The sequence below is a fragment of the Budorcas taxicolor genome, chromosome 4 (assembly GCF_023091745.1).
Source record: "Budorcas taxicolor isolate Tak-1 chromosome 4, Takin1.1, whole genome shotgun sequence".
Lineage (NCBI taxonomy): Eukaryota > Metazoa > Chordata > Mammalia > Artiodactyla > Bovidae > Budorcas > Budorcas taxicolor.
The window spans coordinates 11,269,185-11,288,372 of NC_068913.1; the positions used below are offsets into that span (position 1 = coordinate 11,269,185).

The 19,188-nt window shown below is 38.9% G+C and overlaps 1 protein-coding gene across 1 annotated transcript in view; it reads left to right on the forward strand.

Annotated features, from left to right (window-relative positions):
* The window catches only part of AKAP9 (A-kinase anchoring protein 9), a 153,202-nt gene that overhangs the window by 43,058 nt on the left and 90,956 nt on the right, over positions 1-19,188 (forward strand). Inside the window, exons 9-14 of the mRNA XM_052639055.1 lie at positions 1,399-1,612; positions 3,597-3,673; positions 6,170-6,308; positions 8,668-8,753; positions 13,241-13,355; positions 13,665-13,863. Of these exons, the coding sequence (XP_052495015.1) occupies positions 1,399-1,612; positions 3,597-3,673; positions 6,170-6,308; positions 8,668-8,753; positions 13,241-13,355; positions 13,665-13,863 (830 nt within the window). The remainder of the gene's footprint in view (positions 1-1,398; positions 1,613-3,596; positions 3,674-6,169; positions 6,309-8,667; positions 8,754-13,240; positions 13,356-13,664; positions 13,864-19,188) is intronic.

The window sequence follows — 19,188 nt, forward strand, 5'->3', positions numbered from 1 at the left end:
GGCATCACTTGAAAAGTTAAAATTCAAATTTTAGGGCTCACACCAGGCCTCTTTAGGTAGAAGCTCAGGGGTAGGGGCCCAGAAATCTGTTTTAATAAGCACTCCAGGTGATTTTGATTTGGGCTACAGTTTTGAGAATCACTACAATAGAGAAGGGCTTCCAAGGAGGTGCTAGTGGTAAAGAACCCGCCTGCCAGTGCAAGAGACAAGAGACATGGATTTGAACCCTGGGTCAAGAAGATCCCCTTGAAGAGGACATAGCAGCCCACTCCAGTATTCTTTCCTGAAGAATCCCATGGACAGAGGAGCCTGGCGGGCTACAGTCCGTAGGATTGCAGAGTCAGATATGACTGATGGGACTTAGCACACATGTGCATTAGAGAAACATTATCATATATGTAGAAGGGCATATATATAAGAATTTATTGCAGCATTTTTTGAAATATCTAAAATTTGAAATAATCCATTTGATCTCCAAAAAGGAAATGAACAAATTGTAATATTCATATATATAGCACCAAGTTAAAATAAATTTATGTGTATCTACATGGAAAGATCTCAGAAGCATATTGAATGAGAAGAGTAATTTGCAAAATAAATGCCATTTTGCACCATTTATGTAAATTCTTTAAAATGTAAAATATATGCACTGTTTATAGATGGATTGAGAAATGAGAGTGTAAGAAGTGAACTGGATTTGCAGCAAATTTATGATCAAATTTATAATATGGTGGCCTCTGGGGAAGAATGGGAGCATGATAGATTGTTTTATCTATATTTCATTTCTAAACCAAAATAATAGAGAAATGAATAACAAAGATAAAATGATTGTATTTATTACTTTGTGATATGTGTACATAAGTGTTTATTTCATTATTATTTGTATTTCTCTATATTTGCTTATTAAAAGTCACTCAGTTGTGTCTGACTCTTTGCGACCCCATGGACTCTCCAGGCCAGAATACTGGAGTGGGTAGCTGTTCCCTTCACCAGGGGGTTTTCCCTACCCAGGAATCGAACCCAGGTCTCCCACGTTGCAGGTGGATTCTTTACCAGCTGAGCCACCAGGGAAGCCCATATTTGTTTAAAAATGTTATTTTTGAACAAAAATGAAAGAGCAGGCCATCCTAATGTTACCAAATGTCAAACTTTACCAGGAAGTGATGAAAATATTGTGTTATTTTCCTTGAAAAAGTTGTTCCTAGGTCAGTGCAACAGATTGAATGAGAAAATAATTTCATGTAAGAAAAGTGACGTTTAATTTTTTTCTCACTCAATTATAGTTTATAATTTCATGTATCCCCCCCCCCCACCCGTAATGGGTGTATGCAAAAATAAGTTAAATTGTTTGATTAGTCATTTTAAATTGTTCTAACCTGCACATTAATTCACTTTAAGAATGATTTAAGGCTCCAGATGGAAGCCCAACGTATATGCCTGTCTCTGGTCTATTCAACTCATGTGGATCAAGTTCGTGAATATATGGAAAATGAAAAACATAAAGCTCTTTGCAGTCTTAAACAGGAGCTTATTTCTGCTCAAGAGGAAAAGATCAAGGAACTTCAGAAAATACACCAGCTAGAGCTACAGAATATAAAAACACAAGAAAGAGGTAAATGGTTTCTAAGAAAATTCTAAGTAAGTATCACTTAGAGCCCACCACTTCGTGATTCTGTTCCTAACTTAGACCCCATGGAGGAACATGACTGGGAGTTCCCAGTTCTAGACTCATTTGTTCATACAATCATAGACTGTATGTATAAGTGCTTGAGAAGTTTAAAAATCACTGAATTATTTTCCCCAAGAAATCAACAGTCGTGTGGAAAAGCAATATAAAATAAACTCTTAGAAAACAATAGGAAATTTTCTGTAATGGAAGAATAAACAGAAAGAATGGAGGGAGAGAGGAGAAAAGTCTAATACTTCCTGGAAGAGTGAGGCAGTAGGCAGGAGTAGGGAGGTTGGAATTTTAGGAAAGGAGCTTGAGTCTTAAATTTAGAGATGTGAGAGATGACATCCATTTTGGAGAATTGAGAGTTCAAGGTGTGTGCAAAAGTAGTGAGGGACAAAGACTGTCAGAAGCTTGATCAGAAAAGGTTTCATATACCCTGACTGAAACATGTTTACCCTTTATGCTGTTGGTTGTAAGACCTAATGCAGGATTTCAAATAGAGGAACATAGTAAGATTTTTATTTTAAGATGACATCACTGGAGCAAATTAAGGGAGGTGATAAGTGATGTACTCAATGGACATGAGTTTGAGTAAACTCTGGGAGTTGGTGATGGTCAGGGAAGCCTGGTGTGCTGCACTCCATGGGGTCACAAAGAGTTGGAAACGACTGAGCGACTGAACTGAACTGAACTGATAAGTGATGGAAAGACCAGTTAAGCAGCTTTGGCAGTTATTCTGTTAACATTAAGATGTTGAGCTAAAATGTCATTGGAAGAAAAGTTTGAGTTAAAGAGGTGGGTTGTAATCTGCAGTTAGTATTAGCAGTAAGGGGGAGGAATTGAGAATGATCCCTGAGTGTCTAGTTTGAGTAATTGGATTGATGGTGACTCCAGTCACGAGGAGTAGATTTGTGGGAAAAGTAGTGTATTTAGCTTGGAACATTGAGTTAAAAATACTTGATGACTTTGGAAAAGTGATACCTAGTATGCAGTGGAAAAAAGGCTGAAACATAAGGGGGAAGTTTAAGTTCAAGATAAAGATTTGTAAGTCAAGAGATCGTTTGAGGCCAAGGACAAGAATGAGACTTCTTGGAAGTCTGTAGAGTGAGCAAAAAGACTAAGATGGCACTGTTGTCAGCAACAATATTGAAGGAACCTTAAGTGGAAGACTAGTTGTGGTTAACTTTTATCTTTAATAATTATTCAGTTATTCAATTAGACTTTCTCTGTTCAAGGTATCTTTAGACCTCCATTCTTGACAGATCTACCTTTATGAATGAGATGGTTCATAAGTTTGGAATTCTTCTTTTGAACAGAATTTAAAGCATGGCTTAAGTAAGAATATAATCCTTTTCACTTCAGGAAAAAGGAATTCTTTGGGTTTGAATTGAATAAGATTTTAAGCGTATGTTGTTTGTATTGGTATCCTCTTCAGATAGAATCTGTAGTTTTTCACCCTACAAGTTAATTAGTGGGTCCATTAATGGGTGATGAAGTTAGTTCAGTGAGTAATGACCAGCTTTTTTTTTTTTTAAATAATAGAGTAGAACAGAAAATATTGGAGTGCATAGGATGTAGAAAGACTAAATATTTGTGACATTTTGTTTCAGTTTTATATGGGTGAATATATGTAGACTAGTTTCCCTGGTGGCTCAGATGGGTTATGCTGTGTGATACAGTTCTTGGATTGGATTGTAGTGCAAAAAAATTGTGCATCACTGCTTTGTACCATTTTGTGGGATATAAATTGAAAATCCTATAAATTATACAGTTAACACTGAGCAGTACAAAATAACATTGAAAGAAATAAAGAACTTAAAACTAATCTTATTCCCAGGAAGCTTCCAGTTGTTGTAAATTAAATATGAAAATAGTTTCTAAGCATGTAAATTGAACATTTTTAATGCACTACCTATTCTGTTAGGTGAAGTGAAGCCTTTACAAATGCTTATTGGAAAACTTCACAAGGCAGTATCTGAAGAATGTTCTCATTTTACACAGGTAAGACATTAGTTAAAAAGTACTTTTAGACAAGAAATGCTAAATTTTAAGTTACTACTGTTTTGATTTAGCAGACTCATCCAAATTACTTTTCCCTACAATCTTACTGATGTGGAGAGCTGACTCATTTGAAAAGACCCTGATAAAGATTGAGGGTGGGAGGAGAAGGGGATGACAGAGGATGAGATGGTTGGATGGCATCACCGAGTCAATGGACATGGGTTTGGGTGGACTCTGAGAGTTGGTGATGGACAGGGAGGCCTGGCATGCTGCGGTTCATGGGGTTGCAAAGAGTCGGACGTGACTGAGCGACTGAACTGAACAGTCTTACTTCAGAACTGTATTTAGAAAATATTCCTGAGTTTTTAAGTTTAAAATAAGTATTTAAATGTTTTCCTGATTAATCACTGAGGTGAATTATCTCAGTAGTAGATTCTACAGAAGATTTGCCTAATTTTAAAAAGCCGACCAATAGAGCCTTAAGCGGGCCCTGTTTCCCACTCCTGCCCACTTTGGTGGTTGAATGAATTTGATGACTTAGCTGGGGGTCTTGCACATGACTAGTGAGACAGTATTTCACACTGTAGATTGCCAAGTCTAAAGACTAAGTATACCAACTATAATCGTATTTGTGAAGATCAGGTGAAACAGAACTTCTGTACCCCTGGTGGGAGTGTGCCACCTCGAGAAGCAGATTGCCAAGGTACACTGTTGAGTTTATGTACGGCACACAGTCCAACATTTACTTCTCCTTAGGTTCACATGTGTGCATAGCCAGATATGTTCATTGCAAGAGTGTCTTTGTTCCATCAGTAAATCTCAAAAGGAAAAAGTATAAAAACATGCATGTTAGATAATCACCTCTCTGACAGAGAGGTAATGAAATAGATAAGCAGTACTTAACTCAGAAATCTTCAAATCTGTATGTAATATTCAATATTTTAAAATATGGATATAATATGACAGAATATTATTAGTATTTATTATAGCTAGGTAATAGATGAACTTTTTCTGCATATTTGAAATATTTCAAAATTTGACATACACGCCTAGGCTTGTCACAGCTTTCCATCTCAGCCAGCGTATTTATAATTTGAAGGTGTGGGGAGGGTGATATTAGTTGGGAAGGTAGAGCTACCTTACTGGTTCTAATTACCTATGGAATAGTTCAGAAACAGTATTCAAAAATACAAAAGAAAGTCAGGAATATCCACACTAAGGGCCTCCACTCTGCTGACAGGTTCAGGCATTGCCTTTTCATATTCACTGTTGATGGTCTGTAAATATAAAGTGGGCCCACATCATAGTGTGTGTGTGTTAGTCACTCAGTCATGTCTGACTCTTTGTGACCCCATGGACTTAGCCACCAGACTCCTCTGTCCATGGAATTCTCCAGGCAAGAGTAATGGAGTGGGCTGCCATTTCCTTCTCCAAAGTCGTAATAGTTCATTTATAAGCTGACTTTATATATTTTTTTCTTCTAGTAGTGTCTTCACCTGACCCCTAATCTCAAGTTGAAACATAAATCAGCTTGTTGTAATGGAGAGGTCCCTTGCAGTTCATCGTGAATCTAATTTTGTCCCTAATCATTGATGTTACTATGTACTAGTTACTTCATCTTTCTGAGTCTTTTGCTTTATTTGTAAAGTGGCTGATCATTCAGGTTTCTACCAACCTGAGTTAATTTTTGATAAAATTATACCTTAGAAACTATGTTGGAAATTTAATAGAGTCAATTAATAGTATAGTTTCACTTTTAGGCAAATCTCAAGAAATAGCAACAGTAAACAAATTGGTTAGGTCTAGAAGTTGTTGATTGTTATTTCCAATTGCATGAGGTGCAAAGGTGAGACTTACTTAGAAACTTCTTTAGGCTTGTCAGATGATTATGTGGTATATGTTGTTTATAAGGAATGATAGACTTGTCCATTGCTCAAGAGAAAAACTAGAATAATATGTCAGATACTTTTTATTTTCTTCTGTGTATAAACCATGAATAGCATTCTCTTGAGTTAAAGTTTGTGAATGTGGTCTCCTGTTTTATATGTTATAATTGCTGTAGAATTTATACACTGCTTTCTAGTCACCATTTTTGAACTTTTGCCCTCATCTTTTCACCTTTTTTCATGGGTAGTTGACACTACAGAGGGAATATCTCTATAGAATTCATACTAGAAAGTGGTGAAGTACAGGATATATTCATTATTAGGAAGAAATAAAAATATTACCGTTTAGACATATATATTTGATATATATTATAATAAGGATGTCATATTTTCCTGATGTGAGAAGAATTCAGGTCTTGCATGTGGAGAGAGAAAGATTTAGATTTGTTTATTCTTTTGCAGATTGATTTGATACATGGAAGTGTTTTCTTACTGATTTTTCCTGTGACATTTTGACTGTGTTTTGCACATAGGAAATAATGTTTAATAATCTCTAGAGGCAGAAATCAAAACTTTTATTTCATAAAATACCTAATTTTATTGTCGACAGACTTTTTGCAGTGTCCATGGTGAACATTATACTCCTGCCTTAAAATGTGAAGTAAATGGAGAAGAGAAAGAGACTTCCAGTGTTCACACTTCTGAAAATCAAGAACTGGGATTGCAGGATTATAGATGTGAAGTCCAAGGTAATAAAGGCTTTACTGCATTGTTGAACAGAGTATTTAATTTTCTTAAATGAATTGATAATAAACTATTTCCATTAATTCTTGATTTAATCACTTAGCTGATTTGAGTTTATCTCAGCATATTTTTTCAGCTTCATGAAATCTTACCTTTAATGTACATTTTTAGTTTTACAATGCAGTAATTATGATAAAAAGAAAACCAAAGCTGTCTACAAATTTTCTTGCCTCTTTATCCTCTGTTCCTCTATTTCCATCTTTTCCTCGCTATAATTCTTAATTTTATACCATAGATCCAAACCTTTAAAAGTCATTGTATTTGTTGAATAAGTTTATGTCAGGGGTTTATTTTTATAAAAAGAATAAGACATTCAGTTATCTTTATTAATAGAAATCCTACATTAGTTCATTTTTACAACTTGCAGTCTCAGTAACTGGTATTGAAACGGTATGGACCTAACAGAAGCAGAAAATATTAAGAAGAGGTGGCAAGAATATGCAGAAGAACTATACAAAAAAGATCTAATGACCCAGATAATCATGATGGTGTGATCACTCACCTACAGCAGACATCCTGGAATGCCAAGTCAAGTGGGCCTTAGGAAGCATCACTACGAACAAAGCTAGTGGAGGTGATGGAATTTTGGTTGAGCTATTTCAAATCCTAAAAGATGATGCTGTTAAATTGCTACACTCAGTATGTCAGCAAATTTGGAAAACTCAGCATTGCCTACAGGACTGGAAAAGGTCAGTTTTTATTCCAACCCCAAAGAAAGGCAATGCCAAAGAATGTTCAAACTACTGCACAATTGCACTCATCTCATATGCTAGCAAAGTAATGCTCAAAATTCTCCAAGCCAGGCTTCAACACTATGTGAAGTGAGAACTCCAGATGTTCAAGCTGGATTTAGAAAAGGCAGAGGAACCAGAGATCAAATTGCCAACATCCGTTAGATCACAGAAAAAGCAAGAGAGTTCCAGAAAAATTTCTGCTTCATTGACTACACCAAATCTGTTGACTGTGTGGAATACAACAAACTGTAGAAAATTCTGAAAGAGATGGGAATACCAGACCACCTGACCTGCCTCCTGAGAAATCTGTGTGCAGGTAAAGAAGCAGCATTTAGAACTGGGCATGGAACCACAGACTGCTTCCAAATTGGAAAAGAAATATGTCAAGGCTGTATATTGTCACCCTGCTAATTTAACTTATATGCAGACACAGTACATCATGAGAAACACTAGGCTGGATGAAGCACAAGCTGGAATCAAGATTGCCAGGAGAAATATCAGTAACCTCAGATATACAGATAACACCATCCTTATGGCAGGAAACAAAAAGGATCTAAAGTGCCTCTTGATCAAAGTGAAAGAGGAGAGTGAAAAAGCTGACTTAAAACTCAGCACTCAAAAAACGAAGATCATGGCATCTGGTCCCATCACTTAGTGGCAAATAGATGGGGAAACAATGGAAACAGTGACAGACTTTCTTTTCTTAGGCTCCAGAATCATTGCAGATGGTGATTGCAGCTGTGATATTAAAAGATGCTTGCTCCTTCGAAGAAAAGCTATGACCAACCTAGACTGCATAAAGCAGAGATATTACTTTGTTGACAAAGGTCCATCTAATCAGAGTTACAGTTTTTCTAGGAGTCATGTACAGATGTGAGAGTTGAACCATAAAGAAAGCTGAGCACTGAAGAATTGATGCTTTTGAACCTGTGGTGTTGAAGACTCTTGAGAGTCCCTTGGACTGCAAGGAGATCCAACCAATCAATCCTAAAGGAAGTCAGTCCTGAATATTCATTGCTGAAGCTGAAGCTTCAATACTTTGGCCACCTGATGGGAGGAACTCACTTATGGGAAAAGACCCTGATGCTGAGAAAGATTGAAGGCAGGAGGATAATGGGACGACAGAGGATGAGATGGTTGGGTGGCATCACCAACTCAATGGATATGAGTTTGAGCAAGCTCTAGGAGTTGGTGATAGGCAGGGAAGCCTGGCGTGCTGCAGTCCATGGGGTTGCAAAGAGTCGGACATGACTGGGCGACTGAACTGAACTGATCCCTTCACAAATGTTTCCTACTCTTGTTCAAAGGGTATGAATAATGAACAACAGTTGGTATGAATAATGAACCAATGTGTACAAGTTAATGAATGCCAATAGAAGTTACAATATTTTGATATAAAATTGTTAATCTTTGTAGCATGTGTTCCACATTAATGAGATTTTTGTTACTAAATACATGAATTTTACTTCCAGCAGGCAATTTTTTTAAAGTTATGAATAGATGAATAATGCTTATTGAAAGAAGCAGACTTTTACTGTAAGTGAATTTATTATAATTTTTTATCATTTAGATTTTCAAGAAAATATGCAAACTCTTCTCAGCAAAGCAGCAGAAGCATACAGCAGACTCGTGGTACTTCAGTCACGATTAAGTAAAGTATGGAAAATGTGTAATAATGTTTGCATTTCTTGTATTACCTGCTGTTTTGTGAGTTACTTTATCAACCGAAAATTTCTAAAATGAGTGAACATGAAAAGAAAATTAGGGGAAAGTGACATATGTTTATAGTGTCAGTGAGCTGAGGGAGTCTTTACCCCTTTAGGGAGCTTTTAAAATCAAGATACAGTTAAAATATTTATAAAATGTCAAATTGTAAACTTTGTTAAACAGTTGCATTTAATTTGACATAATAACATTTTTTAAAGCAGTGAGTCTCTTTTAAACAATAATAATAATTAGCTGTTTAGAACATAGCTAATTAGTTTTACATCATGTTATATATATTTAGAAATGTGTTTATAAAAAGCTATGTAAGAGAGTATAGAGGCGTCATATAATTTATTAGCTATTTCAGAAAAATGACATACATTAGCAAAGATTAAGTATTGTAATCCTCATGTTGTATGAAAAAAGTACCAGAAAAATCTCTGTTTGCTTATTTGGGTACTTTTTCACGTCATTGTGTTAAAATATTTGGGCAGAGTTGAAGGATGTAACTGATTGAAAGTTATATTGCTGATAGTCTGGCTAAAATTCTCTTTCTGTTTCCTGTTTCTCTTCCCCTCCTCCTTTTCCCCTGTTTCTCCTTTCCCCCCTCTTTCTTCCTCTTTCTGTGCCATTAAAGCACAACCTTATTCAGTCTTTTATAAAAGATGTAAACCTATTTCAGTATTTTTCAGATAGCTTTGAGGAGGACAGGCAGATAGGCTAAAAGCCCTTCTTTAATTCTACCTTTCTCTACCATTGCTTCCATTCGTAGCTAGAATATTTAGCCCTATTCAGAGTCATCGTACAACTTTCATACCAGTACCCTTTGTAGTGTAGACTTCTTGTTTTTCTGCTGCCCTTATCCTACCTCTCGAGGCCCTTTTTCTCCACTCATGCTTGGGTTTCTGAGGGCTGGTAAAAAATGAGATGGTGATATGGCTCGGTGACGCTGCAGTCTTGGTCTCTGACTGTTGCTGACAGTTCTTTTATGTGGTCATTCATTCTCTCATAGTCTCCTCAGTAGATGTTACCTAACTTTACAACTTCCCTAGTTATAAAGTCATTCTTTCCATTTCTGCTCCCCTTTTTTTCCTTCACAGATAGCCTTATTTCCCATTTTTTGGTATTAAACTTAACAATTATAAGCTATCTCACCTTGCTACCTGTGGACCAATATGCATTTCTTTAAACGTGAAAATACCCTAATTTGTTTTTCTCTGTCTCAGAAGAAGTTGTCCCTTTTCACAACCAAGGTTAACTTATTTTCTGTGCTTTTGTTAACATCCCCTTCTACCTCCTCTAAGATTGGTAGCCTGTTTCTTCTGTCCCTTCTGTATTTATTTTCAGGTGCTTTGTTTGTCTGTTTCTGTCCTTCATTTGCCTTCCATATTGCTCTTGCCGCCACTGTTCAGAACATAACCAATTTTCCCTGAATCCGGTACCTTCTTTGTGGTTCTCTTTCCTTCACTGCCATATTATTTGAAGGAAAGAAGAGACTGCAGTTTCCCACCTCTTGCTATCTCTTCTGCCCACCTGTAAACAAGCTCCCAGCTCATGCTTCGCTGAACTTTCTTCAGCAGAAGTTACCAGTGAATTCTTAATCATCAAATGTCCTTTCTGCTTTCTTACCTTCCTTCGCTGTTTTCTTTCTTTCTTTTAAAAATGTGTTGCTTTTCCTGATGACAGTACATAGTGGAGACTATTAAACAGTGTAGGAGGACTGGCAGTAAACAAGTAACTACAGTGATGTTTGTCATTTTGCCTCTTTGCTCTGAAGACAGTGAGTGGGAAACGGTTTCTTTTGATGAGTCACAGGTGTCCCTTCCCTGGTGCTGGAGTGTGGGAGCCTGCTCTGGAACAGACACCCACACTCGGCTCCTTAGTTCTCCCCAGACACTTCTTTCAGTTTCTCTTTAGAAAAACTTTTACCTGCCACCAGACGTCTGCCTGGCTGGGTCAGCAGAAAAGGCTGTGCTGTGATTAGTTAAGGGTTGATATATTCGTTTTCTGATCTCTGCCTGTCATTGATCTCTCTGAGCCTGGGGTCTTTCTAGGGTTCTGCTAGGCAAGTTAACTGTCTCCTATACCTGCGGCTCCCTTCAGGTGTGCTTTAGGCTGCTGTTTCCCCCTTCCTTCTTGGTTAATCGCCGTTCCTGCACCCTTTTCTGTTGAAATCTACTGGTCTCTTTCAGTTTTTGGTTTATTATGGATTTATCTTTTACAGATTCATTGTCATTTTAATTGAGTCCTGGGGAAAGAGGAGAGGTGTATGTCAGAGATCATAAACGTAAATGCCTACGTGGGCTCAGCTCATAAAATAAATGAAGAAGGCCAAGTGAAAGCTGGGAAAGTGAAACCTGGAGAAAACATACTTCATTTAAAGGGGACAGAGGCTGCTCGGCTTCACATGCTGTCACATGTAGGAATGGGGCCTAGTGTTTGTTCTTTCAGTTCATCGATTTTAGGATTGAATCTTATATGAAGTCTTTCTGCCTTTTTAAATATTGGGAAAGATTAAAAATTAAAAAAAAATTTTTTTTCTAATTAGGAAGCAATTAGGGGAAAAAAAAATACAAGAAAAACTGTTTGGTACCCAAAAGAACACTTCTGTAGCCAGGAATGAAAGTCAGATCTCTACGTTACCACCTTAGGTATGAACAAATACTCAGTGTACCTTCAGCTAAGTAAGTAAGTGTTGGTTGCTCAGTCATGCCCCATTCTTTGCGACCCCATGGACAGCAGCCCCTCAGGCCCCTCTTCCCTGGGATTCTCCAGGCAAGAATACTGGAGTGGGTTGCCATTTCCTTCTCCAGGGGATCTTCCCGACCCAGAGGTCAAACCCAGGTTTCCTGCACTGCAGGCAGATTCTTTACCGACTGAGCTACAAGAGAAGCCCAATTTCTTAATTCTACTTTTATTTTTTATTTTGTAGTATTAGCTCTTCTCTTAGAATATTTTCTTCCCTTAATTTATGTAACTTTAGTTCTGTGGCTTTTAAAGCCTTCATTGTGGGTTTTGCCCTCCCACTTACAGTCACCAAGAATCTCTACTTGATCCACTAATTATGGTGTATGCAGGTGTGACGACATGTGATATGTCCACCAGGCTAAACCCCACTACATCCTTCAAAGTCAGGAAGTCTTCTCTTGATTTTCATTTCCTCTTAGCACAGTGCTTTGTGTAGCACATGGTAAAGGTTTACTGTGCGTTTGCTGAATGAATTGACAGTGTTGAAAGGTAGAGCTGAAGACTGAAGTATTTACCTGATGGGCTTTATTTTCTCTGGAAAGTTGGAGGCAGATTCTTGGTGGAAATGTACATGGGGTTAGGAGTCAGGTAGAGATTTGAGGAAAGTAGTACCGACTGAAATGGCCTTCTTGGGAAGTGCGTTTAATCCCGGTGCTCGCCTCCGTCTGCAGAATTCTTTGTTCACCTGGTATAGCAGATCCGCACTCTGACCTTGCTTCTAAGGCGCTCTTTCGTCTATGTCTGCCTTCTTCCCCTAGCGTACACAGTGTCCCCTGTCCCTCAGGACCGCTGTCTTCACCACTGATAGCGGGCCACCCTTTCACGAAGGCGCCTACTCGTTCTTCCTTGGAACCTTTCCTAATCATTGACCAAAACGATGGGGGCCCAAACCAAATTTCACTTCCTCTATCAGACCCCTACCAGTCTCTTGTGTTATCACCCTTTAGTCACATGTTATAGTTGAATGCATTGTTAATTATTTGATTTTACTTCCCCAATTAGTTGATAGATTCTGTGAGGGCAGATGTGCCGTGTGTATGTGTGTGCGTTTTTCCCACTGATCCTATGTTCTTACTCTCCCTTGTCACGGTGCTTGCCACCTGGTAGACTGAGACTTAAATGGCTGAGGAACGACTGAAGTAATACGCATGCACGTCTGACAGGTTGCTGCCTAGGTTAGTGGTTCAGGGAGGAAGCTGAGGTTTACCTGCTCTTGCTGTTTCCTTCCTTTTGTATAAAGAGTGGCACACATTTGTCAGCTGCCTGATTGTATGTAGGTTACATTCGGATATTAATAGCAGATATGTTATCAAGTATTCATAATATACAATTTACTCTGTATGAATTGAAATTTCAAAGATTAAGTCATGTTTTAAATATTTTTATGAACGTTGTACCAAAATTCTGTGTGGCTCCTGTTTTTATAGTTAGATCACATTCCTTCTAGATAGGAAGGAACATTATATTTAGTAATATAATTTCAGTCCCTGTGAAGGGAATGTGATATGAGTCACTGTGTCAGAGTGTGGAATAATGTGGAAGGGAAAATATCTGTATCAGAATGGTACAGTTATGGGTGATTTGGGGAAGAAAAAAATACCTTTTTAAAGATAAAGTTGCTTTGTATAGTTTCCACAATCCTGAGTCATATATCTATGTCACTGTTTTTCTTCTGTTATTTTTCATAGATTAAGAGACAGCAGGCATGTGATATGAAACTTGAATTTGCAGAAGTGAACCTGCCAAAAAAGCAGACAGACTTTTTATCGACTCATCCTCAGATGACCAGTTTGCAAGACATTGGTAAATTTGGATTATATACCGTAATGTGGTTTTTTGTATCAAATGTTCAGTAATTTGACTTCAGTAAAAAGACATAAAATTGGTAGATGTAGTGGTATTGCTGCCATGAAGATAGAAAAATGATCTTGATTCACACGATTCATGTTTTCTTATCATGTCTATATGAGTTTAAATTGATACCCGAGTTATACTATTAAAAAACATTATCTTTCAAAGAATGTATATTCCCCTACTTCAAAAAAGTGGTTTTGGTATTTCATTGAGAAATCTTTATTGAAATGTGTATTTTCTTCTATTCATGTAACTTAGATGTTAGTCATAAAAGCAAGTTATCTACGCTGCAAGATACTGAAAAAATGAAACAACTTGAAGGACAGGTTCAAGAATTAGAAAGCCGCGTATCCTCTTTGCAGCAGCTATTGAAAGAAACTGAAGAAAATTATGAGGCAGAGATTCATTCTTTGCAGGAAAGGCTTCAAGCTGTTAATGAGTCCACAGTTCAGCCAAGGTATCCATCAACCTTTAAGTTCATTCAGTAGTATTTGTAGTTTAGTAGCAGTCATAATATGGTCGTTTTAAGAAAAAAATGTAACTTATGCAACTTTGCTTGAAAGAGACAAGCTGTAGCATTGTCAAGAAATACGAACAGGAGGTAATTCTTCGTCTCTGAAATGTGTGAAGTAAAGGTGAGTGTAAACAAGATATATTTTATAATAGGAATATTAATTACAGCTTTATTTTATCAAGAGGCTCTTTGTTATGAATATGCTGAGTTACACCAGGCGGTGTGCACATGTTTGTTTTTTATTGTGTGCTTAGTTTTGGCTACTTTGATATGGGCGATACACAAAGGATACAAGGTGTGATCACTCCAGTGATAGCTAGACTTTCTCCGCCTGGTCGTCTCATCCTTGGACTCACCACATCCGGAATACCCACTCTGACTCTCCCCTCAAAATCTGCGCCTTCGGCAGCCATCTGACTCCCTCTGTGGTGACTCCCCTTCCAAACCACTCTTCCAGTCTGTCAAGAAACCCTGTCACCTCTATTTCCAAGACAAACCTAAACTGTGCCGCTTCTCACCAGGCCCCTAGTCCCTGCCATCATCTTGTCTCACTTGCATTACTGCCTTTATCCTAACTCTTCCCTAGAGTCTGTTCTCTACAGTTCCAAAGCTTTGCTTTTAAAATTTAAGACAAGTCATGTTACTCCAGTGCTCTCCTGTCCTTTACCAGATCCTTACTTACTGGGACCTGTCTCTGAATCTGTGCCCTGCTGCCTTGCTTGTGCCTTACTACTGTAATGCCACATCGTCTCCTCGTAGTCTCCTCGAGATCCTCAAGCTGTCAGGATGCTCCTGCTTGTGAATCTCTCTTCTCATTGCTGTCCCTTCTGCCTGGGTTGATCTTTCTCTAGGTTATTTGCATGCTCAACACACTCAGCTCTTCGAGTGTTTGCTCAGGTGCCATGTTCTCATGGGGCCTGTCCTGTTCACCTGATTCAAACTAAAATCACCCCTTAGAACTCTACACATCAGTTTCCTGCTTCATTTTTCTATACTGCAGCCCACCAGGCTCCCCTGTCCCTGGGATTCTCCAGGCAAGAATACTGGAGTGGGTTGCCACTTCCTTCTCCAGTGTTAATGTATGTTACATATATTTTGTTGTTGTTCAGTCACTAAGTTGTGTCCAACCCATGGACTGTAGCCCGCCAGGCTCCTCTGTCCGTGGGACTTCCCAGGCAGGAATACTGGAATGGGTTGCCATTTCCTCCTCCAGGGGATCTTACCAACCCAGGGATCAAACCCACATCCCTTGCTTGGCAGGCAGATGCTTTACCACTGAGCCACCTGGGAAGTGTGTTTTATATATATGTAACTATAAAGATAAGTGTATATATATGTATTTATATGTATATGTGTGTCTATATATATAGATAGATAGATAGGAGGGAATGTTTATATATTTGTTTATATTTTCTGTCCCCTGTGTTGGACTTCAAACTTTGTTAAGGGAATTTTTGTCTATGTAATTTCCTATATCCCAAATCCTATAATAATTCCCTATGAATAGTTGGTGCTCAGTAAATATTTGTTAAAATGATTGAACAACTTACAATTTAGTTGGGAAACGTGTTGTAGTATTTAACTAGCTCTATAAAGTCCTCGGGCTTCCCTGGCGGCTCAGACGTTAAAGTGTCTGCCCGCAATGCAGGAGACTGGGTTCAATCCCTGGGTCGGAAAGATCCCTTGGAGAAGGAAATGGCAACCCACTTCAGTATTCTTGCCTGGAGAATCCCACGGACAGAGGAGCTTGGTAAGCTACAGTCCACGGGGTCACAAAGAGTCGGACACGACTGAGCGACTTCACTATAAAGTCCTCAGAGTTTTAACCTAACTGACTGGCTCTGCTGCTCTAGCACTTATGTCTCCATAAGTACTTGTTACTGAAACCTGAAGACAGAGTTTTTGTGTTTTGTTGTGTGTGTGTGTTGAAGACAAACCACTGAGTTTCCTCACTTCTTTGGAAGCACTCTGCTTCTGCTGCTTTCATTCAGTGTCTGTATATAGGCTTTGGAATTATTTATCCCACATTGGCACAGCCTTACAAAGCTTCCGTTTTATTTGAGGTCATTGGTTCCCAAACTTTATGATGCATCGAAAACATTGGAAGTTTTTGAAATTTAAACTATTTTTTGACTACGTAAGATTGCAGATTACTGGATTTCACATTTGAAGCATGAGTAAATTCAATAGCTTTGACATAGATTCTGGTCATTTGTATTTATAACAAGATAGTTCTAAGGCAGGCAGTCCATAGATTGACATTTGGAAACTGTTACTTTAGATTTTTTGATATGAAAGAAAATAGGTAAATAACAAGAACTCATAACAATTTAACGTATTTCAAGTAGCCTTCCTTTAATTAGTGATGTTTTCTCTCTGAAGCATGAAGAAAAGGAAGAGCTCTGGAAGAGTAGATATACTTCGCTGTTCCTACACTTGGGATTTTGTGAGCTTATTGTGCTTTTCAGAGTTTCTGAAATGCACAATCGAAATGTGTTAACAGTACCTTTCAACCAAAACCATTAGTTTTCTCTCAGACCCCACCAGTGACTGCCATATTGACTGCCATATTCTCTCCTGCAGCGGCTGCTGCTAAGTCGCGTCAGTCGTGTCCGACTCTGTGCGACCCCATAGACAGCAGCCCACCTGTCCCTGGGATTCTCCAGGCAAGAACACTGGAGTGGGTTGCCATTTCCTTCTCCAGTGCATGAAAGTGAAAAGTGAAAGTGAAGTCGCTCAGTCATGTCCGACTCTTAGTGACCCCATGGACTGCAGCCTACCAGGCTCCTCCATCCATGGGGTTCTCCAGGCAAGAGTACTGGAGTGGGTTGCCATTGCCTTCTCCTATGAACATGTAATTAAAGTTATTTCTTGTGAAATACCACTACATATTTGGAAACAGCTATAGCACTTTTTGAATAAAGAGTATACTGTTCTTCTAATATAGACTTGAAATAGTTTATGAAAAATAATTGTCATTCATTTAACAAATATTTAGTAATGTTATCCTCGAAGCCTCTTGGGGCAATAGTATGGAGTTGAAACAGCCATGGGCTTTAGAATCAGACAAACCTGTATTTGACTCCCAGTTGGACCCTTGAGCCGCCATTTCATCTTAGGCAGATACTTAAACAACTCTAAGTAATATGTGCTGTGCTCAGTCGTGTCCAACCTTTTGTGACCCCATGGACTGCAGACCACCAGGCTCTTCTGTCCGTGGGATTCTCCAACAAGAATATTGGAATGGTTGCCATTTCCTTCTGCAGGGGATCTTCCCAACTCAAGGACTGAACTCACGTCTTCTGCATTGGCAGGTGGATTCTTTACCACTGAGCCACCTCTTTGAAACCCATGTCTAAGTAATATTGAGGATAAAAACTACCTTAAGACCATGAGGGTTAAAAGAAACCATGACTGGAAAGTCAGTCAGTTGCTCAGTCGTGTTCGACTCTTTGTGACCCCATGGACTGCAGGACACCAGGCTTCCCTGTCCGTCACAAACTACCAGAGCTTGCTCAAACTCATGTTGGTGATGTCATCCCGTCATCTCATCCTCTGTCATCCCCTTCTCCTCCTGCCTTCAATCTTTCCCAGCATTAGGATCTTTTTCAGGGAGTCAGTTCTTCCCATCAGATGGCCAAAGTATTGGAGCTTCAGCTTCAGCATCAGTCCTTCCAGTGAATATTCAGGACTGATTTCCTTTAGTCTGACTGGTTTGATCTCCTTGCAGTCCAAAGGACTCTCAAGAGTCTTCTCCAACACCACAATTCAAAAGCATCAATTCTTTGGTGCTCAGCTTTCTTTACAGTCCGGCTCTCACATTCATACATGACTACTGGAAAATCCATAGCTTTGACTAGACGTACCTTTGTTGGCAGAGTAATGTCTCTGCCTTTTAATATGCTGTCTGGGTTGGTCACAGCTTTTCTTCCAAGGAGCAAGTGTCTTTTAATTTCATGACTGCAGTGATTTTGGAGCCCCAAAATGTAAAATCTCTCACTGTTTCCATAGTTTCCCCATTTATTTTCCAGGAAGTGATGGGACTGGATGCCGTTATCTTAGTTTTCTGAATGTTGAGTTTTAAGCCAAGTTTTTCACTCTCTTCTTTCACCTTCATCAAGAGGCTCTTTAGTTCCTCTTCACTTTCTGCCATAAGGATGGTGTCATCTGAGGTTATTGATATTTCTCCCGGCAATCTTGATTCCAACTTGTGCTTCATCCAGCCCAACATTTCACAGGATGTACTCTGCTTGTAAGTTAAATAAGCAGAGTGACAATATACAGCCTTGACATACTCCTTTCCCTATTTGGAACCAGTCCGTTGTTCCATGTCCAGTTTTAACTGTTGCTTCTTGACCTGCATGCAGGTTTCTCAGGAGTCAGGTAAGGTGGTCCGGTATTCCCATCTCTTGAAGAATTTTCCACCATTTGTTGTGATCTACAGAGTCAAAGTCTTTGGCGTAATCAGTAAAGCAGAAGTAGATATTTTTCTGAAACTCTTGCTCTATCTATGATCCAGTGGATGTTGTCAGTTGGATCTGTGGTTCCTCTGCCTTTTCTAAATCCAGCTTGAACATCTGGAAGTTCTCGGTTCATGTACTGTTGAAGCCTGGCTTGGAGAATTTTGAGCATTAACTTTGCTAGCGTGTGAGATGAGTGCAGTTGTGCAGTAATTTGAGCATTCTTTGGCATTGCCTTTCTTTGGGATTGGAATGAAAGCTTCCTTTTCTAGTCCTGTGACTGGAAAGAGACTTGGCTAAATGTTGTGGAGAAAACTTTAGATGTTTGTAAAGTCACCCTTTACCTCAAGGGGCTTCCTTGGTAGCTCAGATGGTACAGAATCTGCCTGCAGTACAGAGACCCCAGTTTGACTCCTGGGTCAGGAAGATCTCCTGGAGAGGGATAGGCTGCCCACTCCAGCATTCTTGGGCTTCCCTCATGGCTCAGCTCGTAAAGAATCCGCCTGCAGGGTGGAAGACCTGGGTTCAGTCCCTGGGCTGGGAAGATCCCCTGGAGAAGGGAACGGCTACCCTCTCCAGTATTCTGACCAGGAGAATTCCATGAACGATATAGTTCCTGGGGTCAGAAAGAGTCACACACAACTGAGCAACTGACACCTCACTTCGCTTACTTCAAGGGACTTCAGGCCAATCATTGAAATGATATTTATTCATAGAACAATAATTTCTTTAGTGATTAGGGAATATAATGTGATGAGACAGCCAAAGTGCTGGAATACAAAGCCATGAGTGTGTGGCATTTTTCAGT